Source organism: Tamandua tetradactyla, chromosome X, assembly GCF_023851605.1.
Source record: "Tamandua tetradactyla isolate mTamTet1 chromosome X, mTamTet1.pri, whole genome shotgun sequence".
In the NCBI taxonomy this organism is placed as follows: Eukaryota; Metazoa; Chordata; class Mammalia; order Pilosa; family Myrmecophagidae; genus Tamandua; species Tamandua tetradactyla.
Genome location: NC_135353.1, coordinates 114,154,215 through 114,168,356, shown reverse-complemented (window position 1 = coordinate 114,168,356; position 14,142 = coordinate 114,154,215). Strand labels below are relative to the sequence as shown.

At 42.6% G+C, this 14,142-nt stretch overlaps 1 protein-coding gene across 3 annotated transcripts in view; it reads left to right on the top strand.

Annotated features, from left to right (window-relative positions):
* Window positions 1-13,530, top strand: part of GNL3L (G protein nucleolar 3 like) — a 44,128-nt gene extending 30,598 nt beyond the window's left edge. The window contains exons 8-13 of one of the 3 annotated variants that reach the window (XM_077145792.1): window positions 6,599-6,743; window positions 8,854-8,941; window positions 9,483-9,657; window positions 9,745-9,887; window positions 10,203-10,339; window positions 12,150-13,530. In XM_077145792.1, coding sequence (XP_077001907.1) covers window positions 6,599-6,743; window positions 8,854-8,941; window positions 9,483-9,657; window positions 9,745-9,887; window positions 10,203-10,339; window positions 12,150-12,379 — 918 coding nt within the window. In that variant the 3' untranslated portion in view covers window positions 12,380-13,530. The remainder of the gene's footprint in view (window positions 1-6,598; window positions 6,744-8,853; window positions 8,942-9,482; window positions 9,658-9,744; window positions 9,888-10,202; window positions 10,340-12,149) is intronic. The other 2 variants (XM_077145791.1, XM_077145793.1) reach the window with 2 other exon arrangements.
* Window positions 13,531-14,142: the final 612 nt, after the last annotated feature.

Sequence of the window (14,142 nt, the reverse complement as noted above, 5' to 3'; positions counted from 1 at the left end):
TAAGCTCTGTTCACTCTTTTCCATTCTTTGTTCTTTCCTCTTCACCTGAATCTTTCAGTTTTCTTGTCTTCATGTTTACTGATTTTTCTTCTGCCAGCTCCAATCTGCTGTTGAAACCCTCTAGGGAATTTTTCATTTCAGTTATTATAGTCTTCAATTCCAGTATTTCTGTGTGGTTCCTTTTAAAATTTGTGTGTTTTTGATTTTTGTTGTGTTCATTTATGTTTTTCTGATATCCTTTAGTTCTTTCTTTGTGTTTTCTAAACGCCTTGAGCATAGTGAAGTTTTTTTTCCATCTTTTTAAAATTCTTTGTCCTGTTTGTCCAAAGCAGGATCTTCTTCATTGATGGTTTCGGAATTGTTTCCTTCTTCCTTTGGATGGGCCATCATTTCTTGTTTCTTGTTTGTCCTGTAATCTTTTGTTGCATAGTGTGCATTTTAATATTTTACCATGTTAACTCTTGGATTTAGTCCTGAGTTGTTTAGTCTGTTCCTTAAGTTCATTTCCAACTAGTGATATGACAACTATTTACTTGTGTGCCAGGAGCTAACAAAAACACACAAATCAATGCAAAAAAAAAAAAACCCACCTTTTCTGTCTTTGCAAATAGGTTGTGCATTGGCTCGTACTCCCTTTCAGAATTTAGCCCATCTATCCAAAAGTTTGACCTGAGGTAAAAGTGAAGCACAGAGTGGTTTCTGTCTTTTTTGATCTTTGTCTTGTCCTGGACTTGTATTGCTAGTGGTTTTAGAAATTCCCTCAATTACAGGAATTTGAATGTCCCCTCTGTTGCCTATGAATAGACTTTCTCCCCTCCCTGTGCTTTGTTGTAAGGACTTAAGATGGTAACCTTTGCCTCCGGCTGCTTTGACTTAATTATTTCTTCTATGCTTTAGCTGTCTGCAGGTTGCTTCTGCCTGCAGGGCAAGGTCTGGGAGGGTGAGCTAAAGGTGAGTGTCATGGTTCACTCTTTCATGCTGCCACCTGATATACAGGCACCTCAGTATGTGCTAGTGTTTACTTTGCTCCTTCTGGAATGTAATGGGGGTGCTAGCTTGGCCCATACTGTCGGAGAGTGGTTGGGGGCATAGTTAGCAAGGGCTCCTTGAGTTTTCCCACTGTTTTGTTTGTTAATTTTTTTTAATTAATAAAAAAAATTAACAAACAAAACATTAAGATATCATTCCATTCTACATATACAATCAGTAATTCTTAATATCATCACATAGTTGCATATTCATCATTTCTTAGAACATTTGCATCGATTTAGAAAAAGAATTAAAAAGACAACAGAAAAAGAAATAAAATGATAATGGAGAAAAAAAAAAGATTATACATACCAAACCTCTTACCCTCGCTTTCATTTACCACTAGCATTTCAAACTAAATTTATTTTAACATTTGTTCCCCCTATTATTTATTTTTATTCCATACGTTCTACTTCTGTTGATCTAGTAGCTAAAAGGAGCATCAGACACAAGGTTTTCACATTCACCGAGTCTCATTGTGAAAGCTATATCATTGTTCAATCTCATCAGAAACATGGCTACTGGAACACAGCTCTACATTTTCAAGCAGTTCCCTCCAGCCTCAATTTTCCTAGTGTGATTTGTTATTTTTTGCTGGCATTTAGGCATTTAATTACCTTAATTAGTTTATTCTGGAGATTGCTTTCACTTCTTTTTCTAGGGTTTTCTTGCTGGATGAATTTGTTGTCTATCTGTTCTTTGACATTCCGTTCAGCTTTATCTGGACCTGTAGCTTAACAGAGGAGAGTTTTTCAGTTCTTGTTTTCTTGTTTCTTGCCCTGCTTGTGTGGTACCTCCCCCCCACACACACTTAGGAGGGTCTACTTAGATATTATTGACCCCAGCCAGATTTTCCCAGACCAAATTGGCCTCCTATCAGGAGGGAAAAGTCACCTGCGTTGGTTTTCCCTGAGGGTGATACCCAGCAGGTTGAAAGACTTTCCTGTGAAGTCTCTGGACTCTGTTTTTTTATCCTGTCTGGTATGTGGCGCTTGTCTGACTGCAGGTCCACCAGCATAAGATGATGTGGTACCTTTAACTTTGGCAGACTCTCCCTGCTAGGGGCGTGGTGGAGACAGAGGAGAGGTTGTAGACTGGTTTTAATGGCTTCAAATTACCAAGCACTGGTGTCTAAATTCCTTGATGGAGGGATTCCACCTGGGGGGGCTTCACCCCTCCCCTGGGAAGGCACAAGCTCCAGATAAGCCACCAAAAGTGCTCACTTCTGCCTATGCCTGGGGCAGTTGCAGCCTGAAAATTCCTGCCACTGTATCTAGAGGCAGTCAAGCCTTTGTAGATACACAGCCACAAAAACCTCTGTTACCTTCTTTTTTTTCCCCTTTTTCTGTCAGTCCTGCTCCCTTGGCGCCGGGGCAAATATGAGCAACCTCCACTTTGATCAGGTTCACTTAAGCTGGGGGCCTATTTTTAGTAGTCAGAATTTGGTAATTAGTTCCACAATTGGCATTTGATTGTGCCCAGTCCCTGCTGCTGGTAAAGTCCTTTCCTTTCCCCTCTGGGAAGCGGCCTGTGGGGGAGGGGTGCTGACCGCTGCAGCTTTGGGAACTCATGTTTCTGGGGGATGCTCGCAGCCAGTCCATCTGGTCCAGACTGGGGTACGCTGTGTGTCCGGTCACTATCGTGGCTCTGGGAGCTTTTCTGTACTGTTTCTGGTTATTTAGTAGTTCTTCTGGAGGACGAACTAAAATGCGCATGTTGTTAAGCCGCCATCTTGACCCAGAACTCCCAAGAGTGTGTTGTTGAGCCTCCATGTATTTGTGAATTTTCTGGCACTTTGCCTAGTATGGATTTCCAACTTCATTCCTTTATGATCTGAGAAATTGTTGTGTATGATTTCAATCTTTTTAAATTTGTTGAGACTTGCTTTGTGACCCAGCATATGGTCTATCTTTGAGAATGATCCGTAAGCACTTGAGAAAAAGGTGTATCCTGCTGTTGTGGGGTGTAATGTCCTATAAATGTCTGTTAAGTCTAGTTCATTTATTGTAATATTCAACTTCTCTGTTTCTTTATTGATCCTCTGTCTAGATGTTCTGTCCATTGATGAGAGTGGGGAATTGAAGTCTCCAAGTATTATGATAGATGTGTCTATTTCCCTTTTCAGTGTTTGCAGTGTTTGCCTCATGTATTTTGGGGCATTCTGGTTCAGCACATAAATATTTATGATTGCTTTGTCTTCATGTTGAATTGTTCCTTTTATTAGTACATAGTATCCTCTTTGTCTCTTTTAAATGTTTTACATTTGAAGTCTAATTTGTTGGATATTAGTATAGCTACTCCTGCTCTTTTCTGGTTGTTATTTGCATGAAATATCTTTTCCCAACCTTTCACTTTCAACCTATGTTAATCCTTGGATCTAAGATGTGTTTCTTGTAGACAGCATATAGATGGGTCCTGTTTTTTAATCCATTCTGCCAATCTGTGTTTTTCAATTGGGGCATTTAATCCATTAACATTTAGTGTTATTACTGTATGGGTAGTACTTACTTGTACCATTTTGGGTTTTGTATTTAATATGTCATATCTAATTTTCCTTCTTTCTACACTCTTCTCCACACCTCTCTCTTCTGTCTTTTCATATCTGTCTCTAGTACTCCCTTTAGTATTTCTTGCAGAGCTTGTCTCTTGGTCACAAATTCTCTCAGTGACTTTTTACCTGAAAATGTTTTCATTTCTCCCTCATTTTTGAAGGACAATTTTTCTGGGTATAGAAATCTTGGTTGGCAGTTTTTCTTTTTAGTAATTTAAATTTATCATCCCACTGTCTTCTCGCCTCCATGGTTTCTGTTGAGAAATCTACACATAGTCTTATTGGATTTCCCTTGTATGTGATGGATTGCTTTTCTCTTGCTGCTTTCAAGATCCTCTCTTTCTCTTTGACCTCTGACATTCTGAGTAGTAAGTGTCTTGGAGAACGTGTATTTGGATCTGTTCTCTTTGGGATGTGCTGCCCTACTTGGATCTGTAATTTTAGGTCTTTCATAAGAGTTAGGTCTTTCATAAGAGTTGGGAAATTTTCAGTGATAATTTCTTCCATTAGTTTTTCTCCTCCTTTTCCCTTCTCTTCTCCTTCCGGGACACTCACAACACGTATATTTGTGCGCTTCATATTATCATTCAGTTCCTGAGTCCCTGCTCATATTTTTCCATTCCTTTCCCTATAGTTTCTGTTTCTTTTTGGATTTCAGATGTTCCATCCTCCAGTTCACTAATCCTAACCTCTGTCTCTTGAAATCTGCCATTGTAGGTTTCCATTGTTTTTTTCATCTCTTCTACTGTATCTTTCATTCCCATAAGTTCTGTGATTTGTTTTTTCAGACTTTCCATTTCTTCTTTTTGTTCATTCCTTGCCTTCTTCATGTCCTCCCTCAATTCATTGATTTGGTTTTTGATGAGGTTTTCCATGTCTGTTCATATATTCTGAATGAATTGTTTCAGCTCCTGTATCTCATTTAAACTGTTGGTTTGTTCCTTTGACTGGGCCTTATCTTCAATTTTCCTGGTGTGATTTGTTATTTTTTGGTGGCGTCTAGACATTTAATTACCTTAATTAGTTTATTCTGGAGATTGCTTTCACTTATCTTATCTAGAGTTTTCTTGCTAGATGAGTTTGTTGTCTATCTGATCATTGACCTTCAGTTCAGCTTTTTTTGGGCCTCTAGCTTAAGTTTTGTTTAACAGAGGGTAAGTTTTCTGTTCTTGTTTTCTTGTTTCTTTTCCTGCTTTTAAGGTGCCTTTTCCCTCCCCACCCTTAGGAGGGTCTACATAGGTAGTACATACTCCAGCCGCGTTTTCCCGGACTAAACTGGCCTCCTATCAGGGGGAAGGAGTCACCTGCATCAGTTTTCCCTGTGGGTGAATCCCAGCAAGTTGAAAGACTTTCCTGTGAAGTCTCTGGGCTCTGTTTTTCTTATTCTACCCAGTATGTGGCGCTTGTCTGCCTGAGGGTCCCAACAGCAAAGTATGTTGTGGCTCCTTTAACTTTGGAAGGCTCTCCCTGCTGGGGCGTGGTGGAGACAGAGGAGATGTTGTAGGCTGGTCTTAATGGCTTCGAATTGCCAAGCCCTGGGATCTGAATTCCTTGAGAGAGGGATTCCATCTAAGTTGGGCTTCACCCCTCTCTTGGGGAAGGCACAGGTGGGAGACAGCCCTGAAAGCAGTCTGTTTTTGCCTAAGCCTGGGGCAGTTCCAGCCTGAGTAGTCCCACTGCTGAATCCAGAGGCAGCCAAGCCTCGGTAGAAACAGCCACAAAAACCTCCGTTTCCTCCCCTTTCCTCTTTTTCGGTTAGCCCAATCAGCGACCTCTGCCTTGACCAGTTTCACATGTGCTGGGGGCCTATTTTTAGTAGTCAGAATTTGTTTATTAATGCCACAATTGGTGTTTGGTTGGACTCAGTCCCTGCTACTGTTAAAGTGTCTTTCCTTTCCCTCTGGGAAACCGCCTGTGGGGGAGGGGCACCGGGCACCGGCCGCCGTGGCTTGGGGAACTCAGGGTTCTGGAGACTCGCAGCCGGTCCAGCTGGTTGAGACTGGGATACGCTGTGTGTCCGGTCACTATCGTGGCTCTGGGAGCTGTTCTGTACTGTTTCTGGTTATTTAGTAGTTGTTCTGGAGGATGAACTAAAATGCGCACATTGCTAAGCTGCCATCTTGGCTCCTACCTCTCCCACTGTTTTTAAAGGTGTGTTGTCTTGATTCAGTTACTGCAATACTTATAACTGTTTCCAGAGTTTTGAGGAAGATGGCTCTGCTAGTTTTTGCTAGTTGTTCACAGATTTTTGGAAGGAATGACACTCTGGAGCATCTTATGCTTGCATCTTGGTTGACCAGAAATTGTCTCCTGTTCTTTGCTTTTGGTTTACAATCTCATGTGTGTCCTATTTTAAAGGTGTGTGTGTGTGTGTGTGTGTGTAACCTGTTTATTATTGATGGATATTTAGCTTAATTCTGATTTATAAAATGTTGTGTATAATAAGTAGGAAAAGAGAAACAGGGAGTAAGGGCATTCTGGGCAGAGAAAGTGAAATCATGGGTAAAGAGAGCGAGGCTAGAATGGCCTTGTTTGAGGAATTAAGGGAAGGTGGGTGAGAGCTAGACACAATTTTATCCCTCACGTTCAGGGAGTGTGGGTATCCCCTTTGCACAGGTGAGGGTACTGAGGCCCATGGAAGGGAATCAGGCTTTGCCTAGCATAGCTTTATGAGAGGTAGAGCTGTAACGTAGACCTGGCCCGTCTACATGTGAAGGTATCATACTGTTCCTGCTGTGGGAGGCAAGGCAAGGCAGAGGTGGAGGCAGAGGTGGAGACAAAGGCAAGACAAGGCAGAGGTGGATACTTAAAGACAGTGACAAAACAGGCCTGTGATCTCCGAGGGGATCATGGAAATGTCAGGTTATTCAGGGCTTTGTGTGAGAAGCCTTCCATTTCAGACTGAAGATCTCAGTGATCACAGAAAGTCTCTGAAAGCTCTTGAGTACCTGGGACAACTTAGAAATCTGGGCTCTGACCTCCTGTATTACCTCTTCTATAATATATTTTACTTTCCAGAACCGTTGCAGTGTGCCAGTAGAACAGGCCTCTGAGTCTCTGTTGAAAAGCAAGGCCTGTTTTGGAGCTGAAAACCTCATGAGGGTTCTGGGGAACTATTGCCGCCTTGGTGAAGTGCGGACCCATATCCGTGTAGGGGTCGTGGGTAAGCTCTGAACGTGGCCTTGGGACTCAGCCTCCTTTCTTGGCAGGGACTTCATTGGGGAAAGGGACCCTGGGAACTTTGTGTTGCTCTTTTAGGAAAGAGGGGAGTGATTTTAAGAAGGTTTTTGTGGTGTGTAATTTGGATTGGTGGAAGTAGTAGGAATACTCAGAATTACCACCATGTATTGTGTATTAATGCCATGGACCAAATGTGCAGTGCCAGGCTTGTGCTATGAGAGGGAGTGATAAATGTCTTCCTTTTATAGCCTAGAACACTGAGTCCCAGAGGAGGGAAAAGGACTTACATGGTCCAGCTCTGTGGAAGCCTGGGCAGAGCCACGTTAAAGTTGGGCTTATCTGGGACCCTGGGTACAGAGGGGAGGGGCTGGGAGAACGGAGGAGGGAAATTGGGAGAGCAGAGACACATTATCAGGGAGGGAATGTGAAGCCAACAGAGAAAGACAGAGGGAAAGCCATACTCTTAGAAAAAGATTTAGATACACATACCTGGGTAGATTACAAGGGAAGACTCAGTAAAAAAAAAACTGACAGGGTTGGTGGGAAGTAGAAAAGAGGGATAAACCTAAACAACAGGCATGCAGAGAGAGGGAGATATGATCTTAAAGAAACACTGAAAGATAATAGACACAGACACATGCATAGAGAAGGACATAAGTACTTAAGAGAAATCCGTGTATGTAGAGATGTAGATATACATACCTAGAGAAAACCAGAGAGAGACACCTCTACACGGGGGGGTAAAGAGAAAAATTCAGAGGCAGATACACTTAGAAACAGGCAGGAACAGACATGTAGACACAGAGGGACACATACACGTAGACCTAAGCACATGTACAGATCCACAAAATCATGCATGTATATACAAAGATGTGGAGACATGTATAGACCCAGAGGAGGTACATCTAGACACACAGAGACATAGATAGACCCACACGCAGACTGAGCCCTTCTCATGGACACGCAGACCAGTTCTGCTCCTTCAAGGCGTATATAAAGAGAGTTACATGCGTGCCCAGATACACTACAACCCTTAGACACAATCATGGACCCAGAGTAACAGAGACAGACAAATAAATACACATAGACACATAGACACATGTATGTGTGTATGAGCAAATAGAGAAGAGATTTATAGAGAGAAGGTTAGGGAGAGAGAAAGAGATAGACAGTGAAACACAAAGGGACATACATATATAGAGAGAAATCCAGTGAGAGAAAAACAATGTACAGAAAGAGACTGCAAGGAATTCACATGTGGAGAGAATTACAAAGAGAGAGTCAGAATTGGTGGGGATGGAGTGGGGACAATGGTCAAAATGAGAAACTGAGACAAACCAGCAAAGAAAGAGATGCTTACACATGTACACAGAGATGAAAGATATGATAAAGAAAAAATGAATGGGAGAGAGACAAAGAGGAAAAAGCAGTGATATATAGCATGAGAAGGACCAAGCAACCAAGAGACACGTCGAGAAAGAGATGTACAAATACTTCCACACACAAGGGGTGCATATAGGCACGTATGTGAGAATGGAACATGTGCATTCTAGCACAAAGAGAAGGAGGATGGTGAGAATGAGAGACCCATTGAGAAGGAGAAACACATAAAAACTTAAACACAGGCCAAGAGGTGCTCACAGATGCCTAGACAGACAAAAAATCATGCACCACAGGCAGACAGCTACTCAGAGATCATCATCTGGAAGTGAGCACCCCTGTCTCCCAGGCAAATTGCACACCATCAGTACAGAAGGTTCTCTGTTCCACAGATACTTCCTGATATCAGCCTACTGTTTGTTGGACCATCATGGAGGCTTTGCCACTGTGTACCTTTCCCATTCTGGTATGGGTGGGATTGGATGTCACATCTAGAGAGAGGGTCACATCTATTTAACATGCTCACAAATGGAGGGGAGGTATATAATGGCTGTGTAGGGGCTTGGTTAGGGCCTGGGGTGGGAAAGCAAGAGGGCAGGCTTTGGTTTTGGCTCCCTTGTGGTCTGGTCAGTGCCTGTGCCTCCCTTATACAGCCTGCCTGAATGTTTCCTGAGGGCCCTTCCTGCCCTAAGCCACCTATTGCTATTTTGTAGGCCTTCCCAATGTTGGGAAGAGCAGCCTGATCAATAGTCTGAAGCGCAGCCGTGCATGCAGTGTGGGAGCCATTCCTGGGATCACCAAGTAAGCACCTTCTTGCCCCTTCTCTCCACAACTCCCTTTCTGTACCATTCTTCCCAACTCTGTACCTTCAGCCCTTTTTCCTTATTCTCAGCTGGACCAGCTTCTGATTCTTCCCTGGGCATGGAAGCAGTAATAGCCCACATTCACTTGGCCACATCCTAGATGTGGGCCAGGCATCCAGTTGGGGGCTTTTCATACCAGCTCGTTGAAGCTTCCTAACAGCTGTGCAAGATTAGGTTAGTAATAAGTGGCTCGCTCCATTTCTAGGTGAAACAACTGTGACTCAGAGTTAGAAGCTTGTCCAAGGTCCTACCACTCAATCCTTAGTGTTGGAGGCCAGATTAGAATCAGTCCTGGGTATGTAGGACTCCAGTGCCCTAGGCCCTATCTTTCTCTACTTCCATCTGTAAACACTCTCCCCTCACTCCCTCACCACCACCCCCAACCCACCCAGGCCCAAACCTATGACTGGGGCCTAGAGGATGCTAGATACATTCAGGTTCTTGAATGTCCTGCTTCTCTTATCTCTCTTTGGCTCCAGGTTCATGCAAGAGGTCTACCTGGACAAGTTCATCAGACTTCTGGATGCTCCAGGTGTTGTCTTAGGACCCAACTCAGAGGTAGGCACCATTCTGCGTAACTGTGTCCATGTACAGAAGCTGGCAGACCCGGTGACCCCAGTGGAGACCATCCTGCAGCGCTGCAACCTAGAGGAGGTATGCAGGGCTCCTTATTAATGTCTTGCCCCAATCCAGGAGGTCTTTACTCTTCCTCATGACTTTTCTCCTTCCTCCCTTTACCAGATTTCCAACTATTATGGCATCTCTGAGTTCCAGACCACCGAGCAATTTCTGACTGCAGTGGCCCACCGGTTGGGGAAGAAGAAGAAGGGAGGCATATATAGTCAGGAGCAGGCAGCCAAGGCCGTCTTGGCTGACTGGGTGAGGTAAGGAGGGGGTTTAGGGGTAAGGGAAGATAGATGCCATAAAAGGAGTCATCTCTGCTGTTCATTGTAGCCAGCGGGGTAGACTGATGTCCTAAGTCCAAGGCAGAGGAAGACCAGGTCATGTCCTGCTCTGGTATTCATGGCTCAAGATTACCTAGCAACTCAACCTAGCAACTTAACTCCTTGTTCAGAGGCCACTGCCTGGGTTTCCTTGTTGTCTGTTACCCTTTCAGGCTTGGATACTCTCTCTCTTAAGTGTTCATTTGTTCTCTTAATGTCATCACTATCAATCCCTCCCCCCACCTCCCAATGCAGTGGGAAGATAAGCTTCTATGTACCACCACCACCCACCCATACTCTGCCTGCCCATCTCAGTGCTGAGATTGTGAAGGAGATGACTGAGGTCTTTGACATTAAGGATACTGAGCAAGCCAATGGAGACACCATGGAATGTAAGTGGAGATGGGTGGACTGGCTTACTGAGCACTTTGTCTTGCCATAGTGGAGCCTTATAGACCTGAGAACACATCTCACATTGGACATCCCCTTCCCGGGTCCTGTTTTGATTTTGAACAAGTTGTTTAACCAACTGTAAGCTTCATTTCTTCTCCTGCAAGATGAAGAATTCTAATCTAGGTCATGGCAGGTGATTAGGAGTTTTGGTAGATAAGAATGATGTCAGCAAAGTACCTCGTACAGAGTACAGTGCTCAAGAAATGCAAGGTTCAATTCTCCTATCTCTTGGGACCTTGAATAAACTGAGATACTCCCCTCAAAAAAACTTTCTTTAATGTTGCCTTAGGCTTTTCCACAGCTGTTTCTTATCTAGTCCTGGATTTTCATTCTCACCCCCACTGATGGATGAAGAATTTGGAGTCACAGAAAGATGATATGTGCCTGAAGGCATGTAGTCAGTGGCAGGTAGAGGTGACATTTGAACAAGCACAGAGTAGCTAAGTGGTTATAAGTATGCACTGTCTGAATTCAAGGCCAAGCACTGTTTTTTATTAGCTGTGTGATCCTGAGCTAGTTACTTAACTTCTGCATGTCTCAATTATGTCGTCTGTAAAACAGGGACAATAGCATCTACCTGATAAGGTAGTTGTGGGGATTCATTTATTATGTAAAAAAAACACCGAGAACTGTGCCCAACATGTAATAAATGCTCAAGTAAGTTTTGACTGTTACTAAGATGATTATTTGCTGGGGCACAGAGATGTGATTTCCAGAAACTCCTCTAGGAAGTTTGTTCTCTTCAGAATCCTTTCTCACACACTACCCTGTGTGCTACTGGCCTGTTGGTCTTGCTTCTTTTCTACCCTGACAAAGAAAGATTCCTAGTGTTTTCTGGACCTGTCTGCAGAAACTCAGGGATAGTGTGAAAAAGTCATGGCTAGTCTGGCTTCTAGTGTCTCTTGAGGGCTGGTAGCTTTCTTTTTTCTGGGCCTTTTCGTGTGCTTGGATTAAAAATGAAGACAAGGACTTAGTGCTTATCATACTTTATTCCTCAGATGGCTTCGGGCAAGTCAGCCCTTTTTTGAATTTTGGTTTCCTCTTGTATCAGGTGGGCATTTGGGAGAGATTGGAGCTTATGCTTTTATGATGATACTTGACTTTAGCTAAATGTGAGGGCAGGAGTGGTACTTTGGCAAAAGATTGAGATCTGGGAAGTTGAAAAGAGAGCAGGGGAGAGGTTAGTGGTGAGAGTTTCCTGGGGGAGTTGGTCCTAGTGATGGATCTTGAAGGGTGAGTAGGCATTGGAAGGCTCAGGGAAGGTGCTGGGGGCTGAGTTGTGGAAGCAGGCATGAGAGTAATGTGGACATGGGGCATTGAGTACATCTAGGATTGTAGTGGAGGATAGCTCCCAGCAACGGGATAGAGGGAGGAAGAGAGAGTCCCAGTCTGGGGAGGAATCCCAGTGGCTCTCATTTAGTGAGTACCATCTCTGGCTAGTGCTTTACAGAAATTCTCCACTATGACTCTCCTTAACATCGCTGGGTGATGTGATTTTGTTGCATTCCCATTTTCCACATGAGGAAGCTGAGGCTTAGGGGGAAGCCCCCAGAGGTGAGTGGGATGCAAACCCTGGTTTGCCCTACTGCAGAACTCATGTTTAATCCTTTGTCATGTTCCCAGCAGGAATTTTGCAAAGGCCCTCTCTCCCTACTCCCTTGGGCACATGTCCTTTCTACTGAGGCCTGACCAGGGGGCTGTCAGCAGGGAGGAACCAGGGCCCTGACAGTGCTATTGGTTGTTTTAAAGGCTTAGCCACTGGAGAATCTGATGAGCTGTTGGGTGACTTGGATCCACTTGAAATGGAGATCAAGTGGCTCCATTCTCCGATGATGAAAATAGCAGACACCATGGAAAATGAAACGACCATGTATAAGGTACCTGTCCCCTTTCTTAATGGTAACCTTTTCTTCTACCCAGGCCTCTTTTTTGGAAGTGGTGAATCCCTTCTTCTTGGCTCCCACAAAGTCTGCTTGTGATAGTGGTGAGATATGGGTTGTTTTAGTCACTCCATGTGGGCTACTTGTGTGCCTGGCCTGGTACACCCTTTACCACGAAGGAAACATGGTCTCTTATAGCAGCTTCCTTAGCCCTGGTTTTAGCTCAGAGAACAGCCTCACTATTTTGGTACTAAATTGTCAGAATTGCAGATGTGGTTATCCCTGACTCTTCCTTTTCCTTATTTAGTATCCAGGATCCCATAAACAGACAGCACCAAATTCCATGGCTCCTCCCTCCTAAATCTCTGATAAGCTATCATTCCCAGAACCCTTGTCTGAGTTGCCAGTCTTCTCTTACCTGGATATATATTTGTCCTATGTGTTTTTTTCCCCTAAACTTTTTATTTTGAAATAATGTCTAACTTACAGGATAGTTATAAAAATAATCAAAACCCATATCCCCCACCCAGATACTCAGATCCACCATCTTTAACATTTTACCATATTTGCTGTATCATTTTATCTATTTATCATCCATCTCCATACCTACCTACCTACCTGTCTTTTTATTTATATATGTTCTGAGTATTTGAGTGTAGATTGTATATATCATGCTCCTTGAATACTTCATATTTCCATGCATATTTCCTAAGAAGAAGGATATTCAATTATTTAAACACTGTAAAGTACAGTTATTAACGTCAAGAAATTTAACTTTGCTATAAAGCTTACATTCCATATTCTCATTCCAATAATGTCCTTTTGGGCATTTTTCTCCTCAATTGGTAGATCTAGTCTAGGATCATATATTACGTTTAATTGTAATTGTCTCTTTTTTAAAAATTGTGGACACATATACAATGTAAAATTTGCCATCTCAAATGTTAAAATTGTTGAATCTGGATATCTGGAGAGTATGTAGGATTCTCTGTATGGGTTTTGTGTTATTTTTCAACTGTCCTATAAATTTGAAATTATTTCAAAATAAAAACTTTAAGAAAAAAATTGATTAGATTTCCCATCTCAAGAAAATATTTGGAGACCACATATCCGATAAGGGTTTAATATCCAGAATATATAAAGTAATACTACAACTCAACAATAAAAAGACAACCCAATTAAAAATGGGCAAAAGACTTGAATAGACATTTCTCTAAAGAGGAAATACAAATACATGAAAAGATGCTCTACATCACTAGCTATTAGGGAAAGGCAAATCAAAACCATAATGAGATATCATATCACACCTAATAGGACAGCCACTATTAAAAAACCAGAAAGCTGAAAGTGTTGGAGAAGATGTGGAGAAATAGGAACACTCATTCATTACTTGTGGGAATGTAAAATGGTACAATAGTTTGGCAATACCTCAGGAAGCTAAGTATAGAATTACCGTATGATCTGGAAATCCCACTGCTTGTTATGTACCCAGAAGAACTGAAAGCAGAGACTTGAACGGACATTTGCACATTGATCTTCATAGCAGCATTATTCACAATTGCCAAAAGATGGAAATGATCCAAGTGTCTAATCAATTAATGGATAAACAAAATGTAGAATGTACATACAATGGAATATAATTCAGTTGTAAAAGGGAATGAAGTCCTGATGCATGCGACAGCATGCATTGTGGGGATATTATGTTGAGTGAACAAGCCAGGCACAGAAGGACAAATATTGTATGATCTCACTGATATGGACTAATTATAATAAACAAACTCATAGAGTAAGAATCTAAAATATAGGTTACCAGGAAATAGATTGGGCTTAGAGAGTACAAGGTGATGCTTAACTTGTACAGA